Source organism: Gopherus flavomarginatus, chromosome 11 (assembly GCF_025201925.1).
Source record: "Gopherus flavomarginatus isolate rGopFla2 chromosome 11, rGopFla2.mat.asm, whole genome shotgun sequence".
Classification (NCBI taxonomy): Eukaryota; Metazoa; Chordata; order Testudines; family Testudinidae; genus Gopherus; species Gopherus flavomarginatus.
The window spans coordinates 2461979-2481231 of NC_066627.1; the positions used below are offsets into that span (position 1 = coordinate 2461979).

At 49.8% G+C, this 19253-nt stretch overlaps 2 gene segments (V, D, J or C); both read left to right on the forward strand.

Annotated features, from left to right (window-relative positions):
* Positions 1 to 1719, forward strand: part of LOC127031893 (Ig heavy chain V region 3-like) — a 65095-nt gene extending 63376 nt beyond the window's left edge. Inside the window, 1 exon segment of the V gene segment in view lies at positions 1403 to 1719. Coding sequence covers positions 1403 to 1719 — 317 coding nt within the window.
* LOC127031708 (immunoglobulin heavy variable 4-61-like) overlaps positions 1 to 19253 on the forward strand; it is a 121580-nt gene that overhangs the window by 74135 nt on the left and 28192 nt on the right.

Below are 19253 nucleotides of genomic sequence, written 5' to 3' on the forward strand. Positions count from 1 at the left end.
ACAGCAGGTTCCAAACACCTCTGACCTCGATACAAACATAGATTTTCACATGAGACTGCCCTGGTTGCTATTCGAATAGTCTTCACTGTAAGGGTCTGATCCAAACTCTGCATAAGCCAGTGGTGAATTTTTTCATTCCCTTCTGTAAACTGTAGCTCAGCCCTTACACTTGGAGGGATGGGAGGGGATTTCAAGGGAGCTCTTGGTGAACCCAGGGGCAGCTCTAGGCATTTTTCCTCCCCAAGCACGCGCTTGGCGTGCTAGGGCCTGGAGCCCCCCCCGGATAAAATGACAAGTTAGTGGAAACAGAATCTTGTCTTCCTGGAGGTGGAGAAATGAGCGTGTCCAAGGATGGGGAGTCAATGAGAAACTGTGGAGAATCCGGAGTCTCTGTACCGAGGGAGATGCAGGGACAGAGGCATGGCAGGATTTTAAAGAGGGCATTGGGTTATTATTTTCCCTGAGCACCTCTAAACATAAGAGACTCTATCCGCAGCGTGCGATCCCAGCTCTGTGAGCAAAGGCTGAAAGAGGGGGAGGGGTAGAGTATCCATCGATGATGGATGGATCGATTGATCATAGAATCACAGAATTGTAGGGTTGGAAGGGAGAGGTAGGTCATTCACTCCAGCCCCTGCGCTTTGGCACAGGTGCAGTCTGATTCCAGGGGAGATAAGACAGTGGATCAGGCAGGGAGTCAGATAAGTACAGAAGCTATTTAATAGCCTTGTAAGCAAACATCACACAGCTCTATGCAGGGGCGGCCTAGACATTTCGCAGCCCCAAGCACGGCGGCATGCCGCGGAGGGGGTGAGGGAGAGACCCTCCGCCGATCACAGGAGCTGCGGGACCAGCAAACCCTCCGCAGACATGCCTCCTAAGGCAGCCTGCCTGCCGCCCTCCCGGCAACCGGCAGAGCGCCCACGGCGGCATGCCCCCAAGCACGCGCTTGGCGTGCTGGGGCCTGGAGCCTCCCCTGGGTGAACCAGTGTGGTCAGATGGCCTCGCACTCGCTGGGCGCTGCCCAGGCACAGAGTTAGCACTAGTCCCACTCCCTCTCCTAGAGCGACTGGCCAAATAACTCTGATCATTTGGGCAAAAGGTTTGTGTCTCTCCTATAAGCAGTGGAATATGCAAATAAGGGTGAGAGTTTTCTGTTTAAATCAGTGCCTCTCCCTGCCCAGGCTGCACCCAGAGACACAATCCGCAGCCCCTGGGTCTGTGCAGTGACCAGCCAGTCCCTGAGAACTTTCCCCTCAGACACCCGGGAAAATGGGATTTTTGCTCTTTGTGATTTTCGCTGCAGCAGCTTTGGAAGGTATTTTCCTCCTCTGAATAACTGGCAGAATATTGTGTTACCGCTGTTTTTATACCGATATTAATGGCCTGTCTTTATTCTCAGGTGTCCGGTGCCAGGTGCAGCTGGTGGAGTCCGGAGGGGACGTGAAAAAGCCCGGAGACTCTCTCCGCCTCTCCTGCAAAGCCTCCGGGTTCACCTTCAGCAGCGCCTACATGCACTGGGTCCGGCAGGCCCCCGGGAAGGGGCTGGAGTGGGTGGCTGAGATTAGACCCGATGCATCCAAGCAGTGGTACTCCCCGGCTGTTGAAGGCCGATTCACCATCTCCAGGGACAACTCCAACAACCTGCTGTATCTGCAACTGACCGGCCTGAAGCCCGAGGACACCGCCCGGTATCGCTGTGCGAGGGAAGCACAGTGAGGGGAAGCCGGGCTGAGCTCAGACAAAAACCTCTCCCTGCAGTAATTAGTGAAGCGGGTTGGACGGGCCCAAGATCTGTAAGTGAAAATGAGTCGAGTTATGGGAAGAGGTCTAGCAACAACAACCCCTTTTTATTCTTATTATTATTCCTCCTGTTTTGATTTTACTGAAGATCAAAGAGTTTACACAAGTTCCCACAAAGGAGAGTGTCACGGAGTCACCGGGCGATGCTCTGGAACTGCTCCCCACCAAGCCAGTCAGGACTTTGGGGAGCCTCCTCTCCCTTGGAGCAGACTTGTTCAGGGCAAGAAGCTCACATGGCTTCACCTCCTGGGTCTCTCCTTGGAGCATTCAGCATCCTCTGCCCCTTCGTGCGATTTCCACAGGGAGTCGCCCCAGCGGGGGTCCTGGGGAACCCACAGGGTCCTGCACCCCCACTTTGCAGTCAGACGTGACTCTCAGCCAGCCAGTAAAACAGAGGTTTATTTGATGACAGGAACAGGGTCTAAAACAGAGTTTGTAGGTACAGCGAACCGGACCCCTCGGCCGGGTCCATTCTGGGGGGCAGTGAGCCAGATCCCCACATCTGCCCTTCACCCTTGACCCCAGCCAGCTCCAGACTAACAACCCCTTCCAGCCCCTCCTCTCTGCTCAGCTCCTTTCCCGGGCCAGGAGGTCACCTGATCTCTTTGTCTCCAACACCTTCAGCTGGCACCTTTGCAGAGGAGGGGCCCAGGCCATCAGTTGCTAGGAGACAGAGTGCCAGGCATTTAGGTGCACTGGCCCTTTGCTCTGCCAGATACTTAAGAACTGCTATGGGGACACTGAGGCACCAACACAGTATTCAGAGAAAACATTAAGAACATTCCCAGTTCGTCACAGAGAGAAAAAAAGTATTTGGGGCCCTTCCTCTTTCTTTCCTCTGCTGGGGACAAATTCTGAGCCCACACCCAGTCTCCTGGATACTCACTGATGCAGAGACATAAAGGCCGGAAAGGAGCAGGATGATAAACTAGCGCGAGCTCCTGCATAACACAGGCCACAGAGCCTCAGCATGGTTCATTCCGGTTCCGCCTAGGACCCTCTTCACTTCACCGTGCTGGGATTCCGCTCAGAGTCACCACTGTCAATGTCAATGACACATTCCAGCGGAAACACGCCGCTCTCTCAGATTTTGGCACTAGAACGCACAAATTGTTTGTTTTCTTGCTTTGTTTTTTGTTTCTTTGTCCAGTTATTTGAATAATGTTCCCACCAATGCAGGCTTCTCTGGCACAAGGAGCATTTTCCTAGGAGAAAAAAATCCTGGGTTAAATGAATAAATAACTAACCCCCCAAAATATTTATTTTCTAGTTTTAATAATAATGCAAAATGGTGGGATCCATAAGAGACAGAGAGAGGGGGTGGGGTGCAGGGTCCCCTTCTCCCATCCAGCAAGGGAGGCAGCAATGAAAAAACAGCACAGCTCAGCCTTGGGGACACGCCTGAAAAAGGTCATTGGGGGTTGGAAAACATCATTTTTTAACTCTGTACCTACACAAACTGCTCATTTGCACATAGAAAACCTGCAGGTGCCCTTTGACTCCACCTCGCCAGTAATGTCTCAGGGTTAAACTTCAGTGCAGGGTCCCTCAGGCTCCTGGGAAGCATCTGGAGTGGGTCTCCAGGGCGAAGTACCCAGGAAAGAGTTCACACTACACTGATTCAGGGAAAGGGCGATTCATTGTCTCCCGAGACAATCCCGGGGGCCGGCTGGATTTACAAACAAGCAGCTGGAGACCGGAGGACACAGCCCGGTATCACTGTGTGAGAGACTGGACCATAGTCACAAAGCCCATCAGCAAAACCAATGGTGGATTCACACCGTGTTTGGCTCTTAAAATGACCAAATTTAAGAAAAGACAGGAATTAACACCAATAGTCAACGTTATGTCAAAGGCACCGATTTATGCTCAGAATGGAGTAGATGAAATAGTTAGAATTTGACTAAACGTCCAGGGCACTGCATAAAATCCTTTCATGTTCTATATTTCCTAACTTCTTGCAGGAATCATTGGTCTGACGCTACCATGGCAGGAAATATAAACAGTGATGAAGCACGTAAATTTGAGTGACAAATATCCCCGAGGAATATTGTCATTGCTGAATATAATCTAATCTGTCTATCTATCTACCCCCATAAACCCCCTCTATCTATCTTAACTATCTAGGAAAAAAAAGAAGACTCTAGGGGAGATGTGACAGAGGTCTATACACTAATGAATGCTGCTGGAAAAAGTGAAGAGGGAACTAGTTATTTACCTTTTCCCCCACATACAAAAACCAGGGGTCACCCGGTGCAATTAACAGCCAGAGGAGTTAATACAAGATCGTGTTCCAAGTGTCATGAATCATTTCAATGCAGCTGGTCAATGCTAGGAAGGAAGAGAAAGGGGAGTGGCTTCCGTCCCAAATCCCACCCAGTGGGATGTTAAATATTCCGTGTCCAGCCGCTGTCCCAGCCCAGTGGATCCCTGGGACACGATTCCTCTCCAGAGCTGACCCCACTGGCCGGATGTTGCATGGCTCCTCTCCTCAAGGGACAGGGCTCCACAGACGAGTCTGTCCCCCCGGCTCCGCATATCGCCTCACAACACCCAGGCCCTCAGTTCCAGGGAGAGGAAATACAGTCACTGCAGGGAGATGGTCATTTCTCCCAGGTCATTCCTCCCCAAAGTGTCAGGAGGACCCCAGCGCCCTGTGCCCGGCGCTGCACAGACACACAGGACGGGACAGGCTGACTCCTGCACCGGGAGCCCTAGGGCGAGTCACTCAGACCACTGGCAGCAGGAGTGTGTATCTCTTATAAAGCGTGGACTTCCAAATGTGGGAGACAGTTTCCTGTTTAAATCTGTCCCTCTCTCTGCCCAGGCTGCACCCGGAGACAAAATCCGCAGCCCCTGGGTCTGTACAGTGACCAGCCAGTCCCTGAGAACTTTTCCCTTTCAACACTAGGAAAAATGAGATTTGTGTTTCTTTTAATTTTCTCTGTAGAGGCTTTAGAAGGTATTTTGTACCTCTGAATAACTGGCGGAGTTAGATGAATATTAAATTATCGCTGCTTTTATACTGATATTTACAACCTGTCTTTACTTGCAGGTGTCCTGTCCCAGGCGCTGGTGGAGTCCGGAGGGGATGTGAAAAAGCCCGGAGACTCTCTCCGCCTCTCCTGCAAAGCCTCCGGGTTCACCTTCAGCAGCTACTGGATGAGCTGGGTCCGGCAGGCTCCTGGGAATTGGCTGCTTATATTATCCCTAGCGGGGATAGTACGTAGTTCGTTGATTCAATGAGAGGCTAATTCACCATCTCCAGGGATAATCCCAAGAGTGAGCTGTATCTGCAGATTTCTGGCATGAAAGCCGAGGACATCGGCTGCTATTACTGTGCGGGACACACAGTGAGGGGAATCCTGGTAGGGCTAATCCAAAAATCCAAACTGCAGAATTGTCCTTCTTAGAACAGGATCAACAGACAGAGTGCAAACAAATCTGTCAGCTGGTTTCAGATCTCTGCACCCATATTTGATCTTGTGTCCATAAAAAACTGCAACAACTTGAGCACTCACATGGTTAAATGTGGCTCTGATCGGACACTGAAGTAAAAATGCAGGCTGCATAAGAAGACTATCTGGGGACTCATTTGTTCAAGGTGTAATAACTAGCACTTGGGTTTCCGGAGGTGCCTAATAGTGATGACTGCCAAGATGCTTCTGTGGGTTGTTGGGGGATGGATAGAAATACTCTCAAATTTCTCTGAAAAACAACAACATGGCACTATAGATCGAACACATCAGGCGCCAACACCTCTGGCCTCACCAGAAAACCAGATTTTCACATGATGCTGCCCAGCTCTCCAGCCTGATATTCTTCCTTCTAAAGGTCTGGTCCACAGTCCCCTAAAGCCCGTGGTGGAGCTTTCCATTCCCTTCAGCCCTTGCACCTGGAGGGATGGGAGGGGATTCAAGGGACCTCTCTGTGCAGCAGTGTGGTCAGGATGGCCCCGCACTCACTGGGCGCTGCCCAGGCACAGAGTGAGCACCAGTCCGACTCCTCCTTTAATTAAAGTCACCTGCCAAATAACTCCGAGCATGCAGCGAGAGGGTTTGCGTGCCTTATAAGGAGGGGGATATGCAAATCGGGATGAGAGTTTCCTGTTGAAATCTGTCCCTCTATCTGCCCAGGCTGCACCCGGAGACACAGTCCTCAGCCCCAGGGTCTGTGCAGTTACCAGCCAGTCCCCTGGGAACTTTCCCCTCCAGCACTCGGGAAAATGAGGATTTGGTTCCATTTCATTTTCATTGTAGCAGCTCTGGAAGGTAGGTTAGCCCCTGAATGCCCTGCAGTATATTGAGTTATTGACTGTAACATCAATGTGTTTGTAACCTGTCTTTATTCCCAGGCGCCCGGTCCCAGGTGCAGCTGGTGGAGTCCGGAGGGGATGTGAAAAAGCCCGGAGACTCTCTCCGCCTCTCCTGCAAAGCCTCCGGGTTCACCTTCGGTGACTACTGGATGAGCTGGGTCCGGCAGGCTCCCAGGAAGGGCCTGGAATGGGTCGCAAGTATAAGCTACTGGGCAGGCAGTACTATTGTCATAAACAGATAGCTAAGGGTTAATGTCTCTTTCACCTGAAGCACCTGACCAGAGGACCAATCAGGAAACCGGATTTTTTTTTTTCAACTCTGGGTGGAGGGAAGTTTGTGTCTGAGTCTTTGTCTGTCTGCCTGCTTTTCTCTCAGCTTTGAGAAGTGATTTCTGTTTTCTAATCTTCTGTTTCCAAGTGTAAGGACAAAGAGATCAAATAGTGAGTTATGTGGTTTCTTTTCTTTGGTATTTACATGTCTATAGTTGCTGGAGTGCTTTGATTTGTATTCTTTTCGAATAAGGCTGTTTATTCAATATTCTTTTAAGCAATTGACCCTGTATTTGTCACCTTAATACAGAGAGACCATTTTTATGTATTTTCTTTCTTTTTATATAAAGCTTTCTTTTTGAGAACTGTTGGAGTTTTTCTTTACTGGGAAACTTCAGGGAAATTGAGTCTGTACTCACCAGGGAATTGGTGGGAGGAAGAAGTCAGAGGGAGATCTGCGTGTGTTAGATTTACTAGTCTGATTTTGCATTCCCTCTGGGTGAAGAGGAAAGTGCTTTTGTTTCCAGGATTGGAATTACAGAGGGTGGACTCCTTCTGTTTAGATTCACAGAGCTTGTGTCTGTGTATCTCTCCAGGAGCACCTGGAGGGGGGAAGGGAAAAGATTTATTCCCCTTTGTTGTGAGACTCAAGGGTTTGAGTCTTGGGGTCCCCAGGGAAGGGTTTCGGGGGGACCAGAGTGCCCCAAAACACTCTAATTTTTTGGGTGGTGGTAGCAAGTACCAGGTCCAAGCTGGTAACTAAGCTTGGAGGTTTTCATGCTAACCCCCATATTTTGGATGCTAAGGTCCAAATCTGGGACTAGAGATATGACAACTATACATTACACCAACGCGGTCAAAGGCCAATTCACCATCTCCAGAGACAACTCCAACAATCTGCTGTATCTGCAACTGACCGGCCTTAAGCCCGAGGACACCGCCCGCTATTACTGTGTGAGAGACACAGTGAGGGGAAGCCGGGCTGAGCTCTGACAAAAACCTCCCATTGCGGTCAGTAGGGAAAGTCCCAGCTGGCGAGACTCTGACACTCCTGGGACTGGAAACTGAAAAGAGGGAACAGTGTGTTAATGTCAAGGTGCCCTGCTCTGGCCAAATCTAGTTTCACACAAGGCACAGGTCCAGGGGCCGGTCCTCTCCTGAGTGAAAAGGGCTGGACCTGGACCTTTTCCTCTGATTTTTTAATCAATTCTATGTGCAAATAAAGACTCCCATTCTACACAATCTTAAAAGCGCGGGGGCGAGGGTGGGGGGGGGACAAAGCCAGTAACACTGACAGCCAGAACCAGGCACGAGGCTACTCCCAGTGATGCTATCGACCACTGGATATTTGTTCTATGTGCGCAAAGATGTTAAATAACTTATATTACTAATCAGCTCCCTGCCCTGCGCACTGTCTCACGTGTATGGGCTTCATCAAACAACGTTCATTCATTCGGTCTGAGAACCTAGTGCCATGTCACATAATGGATCTCTCATCCACCCAACTGCCTCTCTCAGTGTAATTTCATTAACCTACCTGTATTTAAACAGGAACCCTTCGCCGCCCGTCCCCCTGTGAGGGATTTCCATGCAAATTTCACCCAGGGAGGTTGGGAGTTGAACAGGGCTGTCAGCAGGTGCCCTAGGTCGTTGGGCTCATTCTATCCAGGCCACAAATGGGCAGCTCCACGGTACTGGCTGTTCACATTTTAACAGATGATGTTGCTGGAGAAAGTCCACAGATCAGACTTGCCCAAGGAAAGGGCTAAATTCAGGCTTTGTCTCTCAGAAACGTGTGACCTGATGTTTTGTTTTCATAACTAATGTTATAAAAGACCTGAATGGATCTATCTATCTATCTATCCCCATTCACCCCAACTATCTGTCTATTTATCCCCATCCACTCTATCTATCCCCATCCACCCCCTCTATCTGTCTGTCTATCCCCATGCACTCTATCTATCTATCCCCATCCACCCCCTCTATCTATCTATCTATCTATCTATCTATCTATCTATCTATCTATCTATCTATCCCCATTCACCCCCTCTATCTGTCTGTTTATCCCCATCCACTCTATCTATCCCCATCCACCCCCTCTATCTGTCTGTCTATCCCCATGCACTCTATCTATCTATCCCCATCCACCCCCTCTATCTATCTATCTATCTATCCTCACTCACATCCAACATTCTCCAGGTGACCGACATTTACCCGGATTCACAGTACAAAGTCTGATACCTTCAGGAAGATAAATTCATTTCGGGGTCATCGCATACTCATTTCAATCGAGTCTGAAAACTTTCTCTTGACTTTACTGAGCTTTGGACAAACCCGACAGAAGGACAATCGTTCTGGGGTCAGAGCAGCACAGATGTGGATTCTGGAAGCTCCATGGATCCCAAGGCTGCTACCCCGACTGACGATAGCTGATGTTCTGGCCCATTCATTCAAACAGATTAAAACATTGGTACCAGAAGGGACCTAGCAATGCAATGAGATGAGGGCCAGACACCCACCCAATTGAACCTACAAGCCTGATTTAAATAGGTGTTCTAGCTATATCTCTAGGGATTTGTTCAGTACCCAACAACCATCAGGCAGAACTAAGCGAAAAGGAGTAAAGAAAAATCCTTTCAGTTATCTATAACCTATTATCAGTTATTGATCAATTATTGCAGGAAGCAGATGCCCAGAGTGTGTTTCAGTGGAGCAGTGAGGAACAGGTGGCTCCACCCTCGCTCTGTGGATGCCCTCAGTGATTCTCTGATCAGATACGCTCCACTTTAAGGCTCCCTCCATCTCCCAGCGAAGTCACCGGAGAAGCTGAGCCCTCAGCGAAGAGTAATGGGAACGCTGAGCCCAGAGTGCGGATTATGGGCCGGAAGGGTCTGGCCAATAAACTAGAAGTGACCTTCCCTGGCAGCCCATTGGTGATCCTCTGTGTGTGAAATTCACCCCTTTGTAAAGGGACATCACAGGGGCCTGTCCAGCTACTGAGCACCAGGGGTGACTTTTCTCCTGCCCCCGCAGCACTGACCCTTCTCCTCAGACTAAAGAATTTAACTACAACCCCCTTTCCAACAATACAGCCCCCAACAGAAATTTTCCTGAAGCATTTCTGTATTGTTTGTCTCCATCTTAATTTTCCAGATTCTCATGAACTAGGAATGGTTCAGTAACGAAACTGGCTCCTAGTTTATAATATTGACACCAACATAAAAAGAAGTGGGGAACAACATAGATAGATAGAGGCGGTGGATGGGGATAGATAAATAGATAGATAGACGGACAGAGGGTCTCCATCCAGTTGTTTCATGGTTGCAAATCTCCGGTGGGCAGAAGGGAACATTCCGTGTCACAGCTGGACTCTGGACTCCACCTGCCAGGAGACTTCACAACGTGACGCTGCATCACACTCCTCCTGGGTCCCCCCGTTATATTGTCCCCACCCCCGGCCCATGCAAATAAGCTCCCCGGGGCCCTGTTCATAGTCCAGTCCTGGCCGCTCACCCTGCTCAGAGCCAGCGCGGGGATCCAGCTTCCCATCCCGCCTGGGGACCGAGCCGCCAGCCGCAGATATGACCCCCAGCCTGGCCATCACCTTCCTCCTGCTGCTCCCAGAGGGTACGGGCATGATCTGCGCTGCCGCTGGGCGCCCGGTACTGCGTGCAGGGCTGGCTCTAGGTTTTTTGCCACCCTAAACAAAAAAAATTTGGCTGTCCCCCGTCCCAGCCCTGGGCTCCCCCACTCACCCCTCTGCTGCCCCAGCCCTGGGCTTTCCCCCTCCCACCCCGTCACCCCAGCCCTGGGCACCTCCATTCCCCCCCACCAGTGCCCCCACACACCTCCTGCCGCCCCAGCCGTGAGCTCTCCCCCCACCCACCTGCACCCTCCTTCCGCCGCAGCCCTGCGTCACTGGTAACTCGCTCCCAGGCTGGGTCATTCAGCAGGAATTTTGGATGTGCACAGAACACAGACAGGATTGGGTCCCATATCGTTACAGAACTGCAGTAAAGTGGAACAATTTTCAGCTGGTGTGATTGGAGAATATCTGGATGCATATTATAAGACTGTTCTCCATAAATGAGGAAAAGTTGAGGTGCCTTTATTATTCTTTTGTTCCACTCTTTCTTTCTAAGGGGAATTTGACAATGCAGTATCAGTGCCTTCTTTCTAAACAAAGAAAGAATGGCTGTTGAAAATAGCAATCCCAGTCCTAATAACCACTGGGAAGCATTTCTTGTTCAATTTTATCCTGGTTTTCCTACAGCAAGTTACAGTGGATCAGTGTATTTGATCTGGGAGAAATGAAATAACAGCTGCCCAAACTGAGCTTGAGTACGCCTGAATTTTGAGGTGTTCAAATGTGGAAGGCAGGTGCTGGGAGGGGGGCGAGCTGTGGGCTCCGCGGGGGAGCACGGAAGCATGTATGCAGCAGCGTGTCAGGAGCTGCGCAGAACCAGACATGCTGGTCTGAGTGGCACGGTAAGGGGGATGGGGGTTTGAAGGGGCAGGGAGTTGCGGGGGGGGGCAGTCAAGAGACAGGAAGCAGGGGGGTTGGATGGGGCGGAGGTTCGAGGGGGCAGTCAGGGGCAGGGAGAAGGGGGGGTTAGATGGGTCAGAGGTTCGGGGGGCCAGTCGGGGACAGGCTCTGCTTGGATAGGCATGGGAGTCCCAGGGGTTTGTTAGGGGACAGGTAGGGGGTGGGGTCCTGGGGGGAAGTTGAGGGGGGACTCAGGAGGGAGAAGTTGGGGACAAGGAGAAGGGAGGCTTAGATAGGAGGTGGGGTCCCAAGGGGCAGTTAGGGGCAGGGGTCCCTGGAGGCGGTGATCAGGGAGGGAGGGGTTGGGGTCATGGTGGGCAGTCGGAGGGAGTGGATGGTGGCAGTGTCTCATTTTTTGAATGTTACAATATGGTCTCCTGCCATCCACAGTGCAACTCTCCACTCACAGCAGCTGCCGCATGAGGTTCCCTTCCTTCCGTTCTAGTTGGTAGTGGCCAAGGGAATGCTGGGAAATGTAGTTCTTTCCCTGCTCCAGGGCTGTCTCGATAGGCAGGAAGCTAACCAAGTAACTACAGCTCCCAGAGCCCCCCGTTGGTTCTCAGCTCCCATGCCGCCCCTGCAAATGGGCTGCCCCAAGCAGGTGCTAGCTGTGCTGGTGCCTAGAGCCGCCCCTGGCCGTGTGTTCCCTAATAACTGCGCCTCCAGGAATCACTGCAGTATTTCCCCTTCATTTCCCCTCCATTTCCCCTCTGCAGGTGTCTATTCCCAGGTCAGCCTGGTGGAGTCTGGTGGGGGACTGAAGAAACCCGGAGAGACGCTCACACTGACCTGCACCGTGTCCGGATTCTCTCTCTCTAGCTACGGGACGCACTGGGCCCGCCAGCCAGCGGGGAAGGGGCTGGAAAGGATGGGAGGTATCTGGGCTGACGGGGGCACTGCTAATAGCAATGCTCTCAAAAGTCGACTTGCCATGACCAGAGACACCTCCAAAGCCAAGTGTCCCTCCAACTGACCGGCCTGCAGCCCGGAGACACCTCCGTGTATTACTGTGCCAGATACACACTGTGAGGAAAATCCTATTAAAGCCTGCACTAAAACTAACCTTGCAGAGAACCAGTCTGGGTTTATAAGCCCCAGGGAGGAGCAGCTGCCAACACTGCTTCTGCCTTGCATTACAAGCACTCCAGAATCTAATCCCTTAACACTGAAAGGCAACCACTGCATCAGAGCTCCCAAGGCTGGTAGTGGAACCCAGGAGTCCTGGCTGCTGCATTTTGTCTATGGTGCCCCTAAGAAATGAAGGGAAAAACCCCAGGAATAAGAACATGAGAACAGCCATATTGGGTCAGAGCAAAGGTCTTTCTAGCCCAGTATCTTGTCCTCCGACAGTAGCCAATACCAGGTACTTCGGAACGAATGAACAGAACCGGTGATCATCAAGTGATTGATCCTCTGTTGCCCATTCCAAGCTTCTGGCAAACAGAGGCTAGAGACACCATCCCTGCCCATCCTGGCTATTAGCCACTGATGGACCTAACCTGGGACCCTAAGAATTGCCAGCCCCAACACTCTCCCAAGGGCCCACCTAGCTCAACCTTCTGTCTCCCAGAGGGGTCCGCACCCACTATTTTATAGGAAGCACTCCACTATTTGGCAATTATTAACTCACCTGCTCAAAAGGGGAAAATTTCTCATAATCCACCCTCCTTAGATTCTTCTCACTCTGAAAGGAGGGGAGTTTATCTCCTTCCCAGAATTGCTCAGTGCTCCAGCTTGAAGGTCTAACTCCTCCCTGTTTGAACCAGAACAATATCTCTGTGTACTAGCAGGGTCTACATGGGGCATTTTAACCACAATGGGCTGCTGCGTGCTACAGGTTACAGCCCTGCGGTGCACACTGCCACACCATGGAGACAAGACCTGGGCCTGCAAAGTCCATACTCACAGGCAGAAATATAGGTGCCCAGGGAACTTTTACTGCAAAAACTGAGGTGCAAAGTGAGCTCAGGTGTCTACAGAATTCAGGGACAGCTCAGATGGCTTTTCAATCCCATTTTAGGCCTGACTGTAGGATTGAGGTTTCTAATGTGGTCATTAAGTTCCTAAATCCATTTGTGAATCTATCCCTTGATATTTAGGGAGCTTAGGGAGGAGATGATGTTGGATTTCCTGTTAAAAGACTGATGTCCTAAATATCTTACAGAGTCTCCTATTGCTTCATATAGAGACATGTTTTGTTATGTCTCACTACAGTGAAATGAATTAATTAGGCCTGAAATTCAAAGATGCCTAAGTTCTCCACTGGTGAGGTAACTCTCTTCTCTTCATGTATAACAATGCCTGCATCTGTAATTTTCACTCCATAAATCTGAAGACGTGGGTCTTAACCCACAAAAGCTTATGCCAAAATAAATCTGTTAGTCTTTCAGGTGCCACCAGACTCCTCATTGTTTTTTAGGGGAGTGAGGTTCTACTCTGCAGCTCCTTTCCACCACAGCAAGAAGGACTCTCACTGCAGGACCTCTTCTACTTAAACACCCACTCCAAGCAACCAAATAAACAAACAAACAAAAATCTGGAACAAACAAATCAACCAACAGAAGAGAACAAACAAATCATACCCCAAGCACAAATTTCACCTCCAAAGGGAACATAAACTGGTGACATCAAGAACTCAACTAGTGTCAGCTTAAGGAAGTTCACAGTGAATTACTCCCTTTCGGGGTACAAATCGTCCTCAGGTGCCCAACTCAGGTGGACTCACAGGTGGAGCACATGCCATGAAGCGGGGGGTTGAACGTTCTAAGTTTTGGTCCCAAGAGGTGGTGAAGCCAAGTGACTTACCCTAGTGAGAGTGTGACCCTACAGGGGCTGGAACGCTGAAGGAGTCCTCCCAGTGACTGTTCCAGAGCTGTTCAAGAGCATGAGACCTATGGATTCGTGCCCCTTTTGCCAATCTTATACTATATAAAGATTTATTAAATAAGAATAAAACAAGAGAGTTATTTACACCCTCCCATTCATATTGCCAGTCACATCCATAGGATTTCATAGTCATATACCTGTTCCTATTTCCCTTTGCAGTCCCATTTATACTCCACTTCATATCCCCATTCAGATTCAGATTCAGATTCAGATTAATACCCCCTGGATACTTCCATTTCGATTCCCCTTCCCATTCATATTTATGTTTGGATCCATACCCACTTTGGCCTTCCTCTTTCCACCACAGAATATGAAACTCACAGACGTGTTTCCTTTGGATTGTGGTGGGAATGTGGATCTGGGCATCAGACCCTCAAATAATGTTGAACAATAAAATGCTTTGACACCACTAAGGAGGTGCATAGACGCTTGTGCTGCCCCCTCTACAAAAGGGTCGATTTTTATCCAGAGAACTATCAATCGGCTGAGGGGGGAGATCATTCAGAGATCACTGATCCCACCTGCCTGTCAAACAACCCTCACGCCGGGCTCCGCACACCCCCTGACCTGCACTAAGGACTTGGCTTCTCCATTGATTTCACTGGGAGAAGGGGGAGCCTTAACCTGGAGAAAGCAACAAAGAGCCCTGTGGCACCTTATAGACTAACAGATGTATTGGAGCATAGGCTTTCGTGGGTGAATACTCATTCATTAGACGCATAGGTATTCACCCACGAAAGCTTATGCTCCAATACTTCTGTTAGGCTATAACAGGAGTCAGCAACCTTTCAGAAGTGCCGTGCCAAGTCTTCATTTATTCACTCTAATTTAAGGTTTCACATGCCCGTAATACATTTTAACGTTTTTAGAAGGTCTCTTTCTAGAAGTCTATAATATATAACTAAATTATTGTTATATGTAAAGTACATAAGATTTTTAAAATGTTTCAGAAGCTTCATTTAAAATTCAATTAAAATGCAGAGCCCCCGGACTGGTGGCCAGGACCCGGGCAGTGTGAGTGCCACTGAAAATCTGCTTGCGAGCTGCCTTCAGCACACGTGCCATAGGTTGCCTACCCCTGGTCTATAAGGTGCCACAAGACTCTTTGTTGCCTTTTACAGATCCACACTAACACAGCTACCCCTCTGATACTTAAGGTGGAGAGTGTCTGACCGGAGAGTCACTGGGGGCATCCACAGAGCGAGGGCGGGTGCAGCTGTTCTTTTCTCCTGCCCCTCTGAAATACACCCTGGGATTCTGTTCCCTGCGCTCCGCAGGGGCAGCTGGAGTCAGCCTCTCTCCGGTTACAGCTGTGTGCCGTGTCCATAAGGGGAGATACTTTGTGTTCGTTCTCATTGTTGTGGAACCAGAGCGCCACCCCTAGAAATCCCTTCCCCTTTTGTCTGAGCTTCCCCTGACTGTGTGTCTCGCACAGTAATAACAGGCGGTGTCCTCGGGCTTCAGGCCGGTCATTTGTAATTATGCCGTGTTAATGGAATTATCTCTGGAGCTGGTGAATCGCCCTTCGACAGCCTTAGAACACCATTGACTTGATCCATAGGGAGCTAAATCCAGGGCCCTGCCCTGAGGTGCACCCCCTCCCCCGCAGCTCCCCATCCCCACCCCCACTGGGGAGCCCCGCGGCACCTCCCCACCTCAGCTCACCTCTTCTCCACGTCCTCCCGGAGCACACAGCCCCTGCTCTAATTCTCCTCCCAGGCTTGGGGTGCCAAACAGAAGTGGAGCAGCAACAGGGCTTGGGGACGAACCGCTGTAACAAAAATAATTGGGGGCACCCACCTAGTTCACCTTAATGGTAGTACCAACCCTGGCTAAATCCAGCCACCCACTGCAGCCCCTTCCCAGGAGCCTGTTGGACCCAGTCCATATCATAGCTGCTGCAGGTGAACCCGAAGGCTTTGCAGGAGAGTCGGAGAGAGTCTCCGGGCCTTTTCACCTCACAGCTGGACTCCACCAGCTGCACCTGGGAAGGAAGCCACAATACAGATCACATAGAAAGAGCAATAGTATAACAGTCACCTGACTGTGCACATTACTAGGGACAAAAATACCTCCCAACGCTTCAAAAACAAAAACTAAATGGAGCTAAAGTCTCATTTTGCCTGGTTTTGGAGGATAAAGCTCTCAAGGGGGTTGGCTGGCAACTGCTGAGACCCAGGGAGCTGCCGATTGTGTCTCCGGGTGCAGCCTGGGCAGAGAGAGGGACAGATTCAAACAGGAAACTGTCTCCCTCATTCGCATACGCCACTCCTTATATAAGACAGACTCCTTCCATTAACCTTCCATTGCCTCTGGAAATTTCCACTACATGCATCTGAGGAAGTGGGTATTAACCCAGGAAAGCTCATTCTCCAATACCTCTGTTAGTCTATAAGGTGCCACAGGACTCTCTGCTGCTCCTTCCATTAACCATGTTGTCATAAACAGATAGTTAAGGATTAATGTCCCTTTTACCTGTAGAGGGTTAACAAACAGGGAACCAAACACCTGACCAGGGAACCAATCAGGAAACAAGATACTTTCAAATCTCGGTGGAGGGAAGCCTTTGTTTGTGTTTTTTGGGTTTGGCTTTGTTCTCTCTGGGTCCTGAAAGGGACCAGAAGTGCAACCAGGTTTCTTGCCAATCTCCCTGCTACAGTCTCTTATATATTCAGAATAGTGAGTATTAAGTAGAACAGGCGGTTATAGTCTTTTGATTGTTTTCTATATTTGCAAATGTGTATTTTGCTGGAAGTATTTTAAATTGTATTTTTGCTGGGGGGAGGCTTATTTCTAGTGTCTATAAGCTGTAAGACCCTGTACTTTTACCATCTAAATTGCAAAGATAACTTTTATTTTTTTTCTTTCTTTTTATGAAAAGTTTTGCTTTTAAGACCTTTCTGATTTTTTCCCCTTGTTGAGGCTCAAGGGAATTGAGTCTGTACTTAACAGAGAAGGTTGGAATCCCTTTGTTTAGATTCACGGAGCTTGAATCTGTCCATCTCTCCAGAATAACCCAGGGAGGGGGAGAGAAGAGGGGGGGGACCAACCTGTTTTCTCTGTGTTGTCATTCAAAGAGTTTGAATCACGGTGATCTCCTAGTGTACCCAGGGCGGGAAAGATGTGGGAGGAAGAAAGGAGAAGGGGAGGGAAATGGTTTATTCCCCTGTGTTGTAAGACTCAAGGAATTTGGGTCTTGGGGTCCCCAGGGAAGGTTTTTGGGGGGACCAGAGTGCCCCAAAACACTATATATTTTTGGGTGGTGGCAGTGTATCAGATCTAAGCTGGTAATTAAGCTTAGAGGAATTCATGCTGGTACCCCAATTTTTTGGACTCTAAGGTTCAGATTGGGGAAATATACTATGGCTATGTCTACACTACAGGATAATTTTGAATTAACATAAACCAGTTTTATAAAACAGATATTATAAAGTAGATGTTATGCGTCCACACTAGGCACATTAATTCGGCGGTGTGCGTCCATGGTCCGAGGCTAGCATCGATTTCTGGAGCGTTGCACTGTGGGTAGCTCTTCTGTAGCTATCCCATAGTTCCCACAGTCTCCCCTGCCCCTTGGAATTCTGGGTTGAGATCCCAGTGCCTGATGGCGCAAAAATCATTGTCGCGGGTGGTTCTGGGTACAGCCTCACCCCTCCCTTCGTGAAAGCAGCAGACAACCATTTCGCGCCTTTTTTCCTGGGTGAACTGAGCAAATGCCATAGCACAGCAAGCATGGACCCTGCTCAGATCAAGACCACAATCGTGGACGTTGTAAACACTCGCACATTCTCGTGCTGTTTATGGTGAACCATGAACTGCAAAGGCAGGCGAGGAGGAGGCAGTTACGGCAGAGCGGAGACGAGAGTGATGAGGACATGGACACTGAATTCTCCTTAACCGCGGGCCCCTGCGCTTTGGAGCTCCTGCTGGTAATGGGGGTGGTTCTACCCATTGAACGCTGATTTTGGGCCCGGGAAACAAGCACAGACTGGTGGGACCACATACTTTTGCAGGTGTGGGATGATTCACAGTGGCTGCGAAACTTTCGAATGCGTAAGAGCACTTTCCTTGAACTTTGTGACTTGCTTTCCTCTGCCCTGAAACGCTATAATACCAAGATGAGAGCAGCCCTCACAGTGGAGAAGTGAGTGGCAATAGCCCTCTGGAAGCTTGCAACGCCAGACAGCTACCAGTCAGTCGGAAATCAATTTGGAGTGGGAAAATCTACTCTGGGGGCTGCTGTGATGCAAGTAGCCAAAACAATCATTAAGCTGCTGCTACGAAAGGTTGTGACTCTGGGAAACATGCAGGTCATAGTGGATGGCTTTGCTGCAATGGGATTCCCTAACTGTGGGGGGGCGATACATGGAACCCATATCCCTATCTTGGCACTAGAGCACCAGGGCACCCAGTACATAAACCGCAAGGGGTACTTTTCAATGGTGCTGCAAGTACTGGTGGATCACAAGGGATGTTTCACCAACATCCACGTGGGATGGCCAGGAAGGGTTCATGACACTCACATCTTCAGGAACACTACTCTGTTTAAATGGCTGCAGCAAGGGAATTACTTCCCAGACCAGAAAATAACAGTTGGGGATGTTGAAATGCCTGTCGTTATCCTGGGGGACCCAGCCTACCCCTTGATGCCATGGCTCATGAAGCCATACACAGGCAGCCTGGACAGTGGTCAGGAGCTGTTCAGCTACAGGCTGAGCAAGTGCAGGATGGTGGTAGAATGTGCATTTGGCCATTTAAAAGCCCGCTGGAGAACGTTACTCACTCACTCAGACCTCAGCCAAACCAATGTCCCCTTTGTTATTGCTGCTTGCTGTGTGCTCCTCAATCTCTGTGAGAGTAAGGGGGAGACCTTTATGGCGGGGTGGGAGGCTGAGGCAAATCACTTGGCCGCTGATTATGCGCAGCCAGAAACCAGGGTGATTAGAAGAGCTCACCAGGAAGCGGTGCACATCGGAGAAGCCTTGAAAATGAGTTTCATCACAGGCCAGGGTACGGTGTGACTGCTGTGTTTGTTTCCCCTTCATGAACCTCCCCCCTTTATTGACTCCTTCCCTGTAAGCAACCCATCCTTCCCCTTCGATTACTGCTTGCTTAAGGAAATAAAGTTACTATCGTTTAAAAAGCATGTAATTATAAAAAGAGGAAGAGAATTAACAAGGTATCCCGGGTGTGGTTTGGGAGGAGGATAGGAGGGAAGGAAAAGCCAATTAAGCACATTTCAATGTAATGACAGCCTTTTGGTTGGACTGTCCACTGGGGTGGAGTGGGCAGCTGCACAAAGCCTTCCCCCACGCGTTCTTACACATCTGGGTGAGGAAGATATGGAACATGGTGAACTGTGAGGGTGGTTACACAGGGGCTGCAGCAGCACTCTCTGTTCCCTCTGGCTTCCTGAAGAACCACCAGACGTCG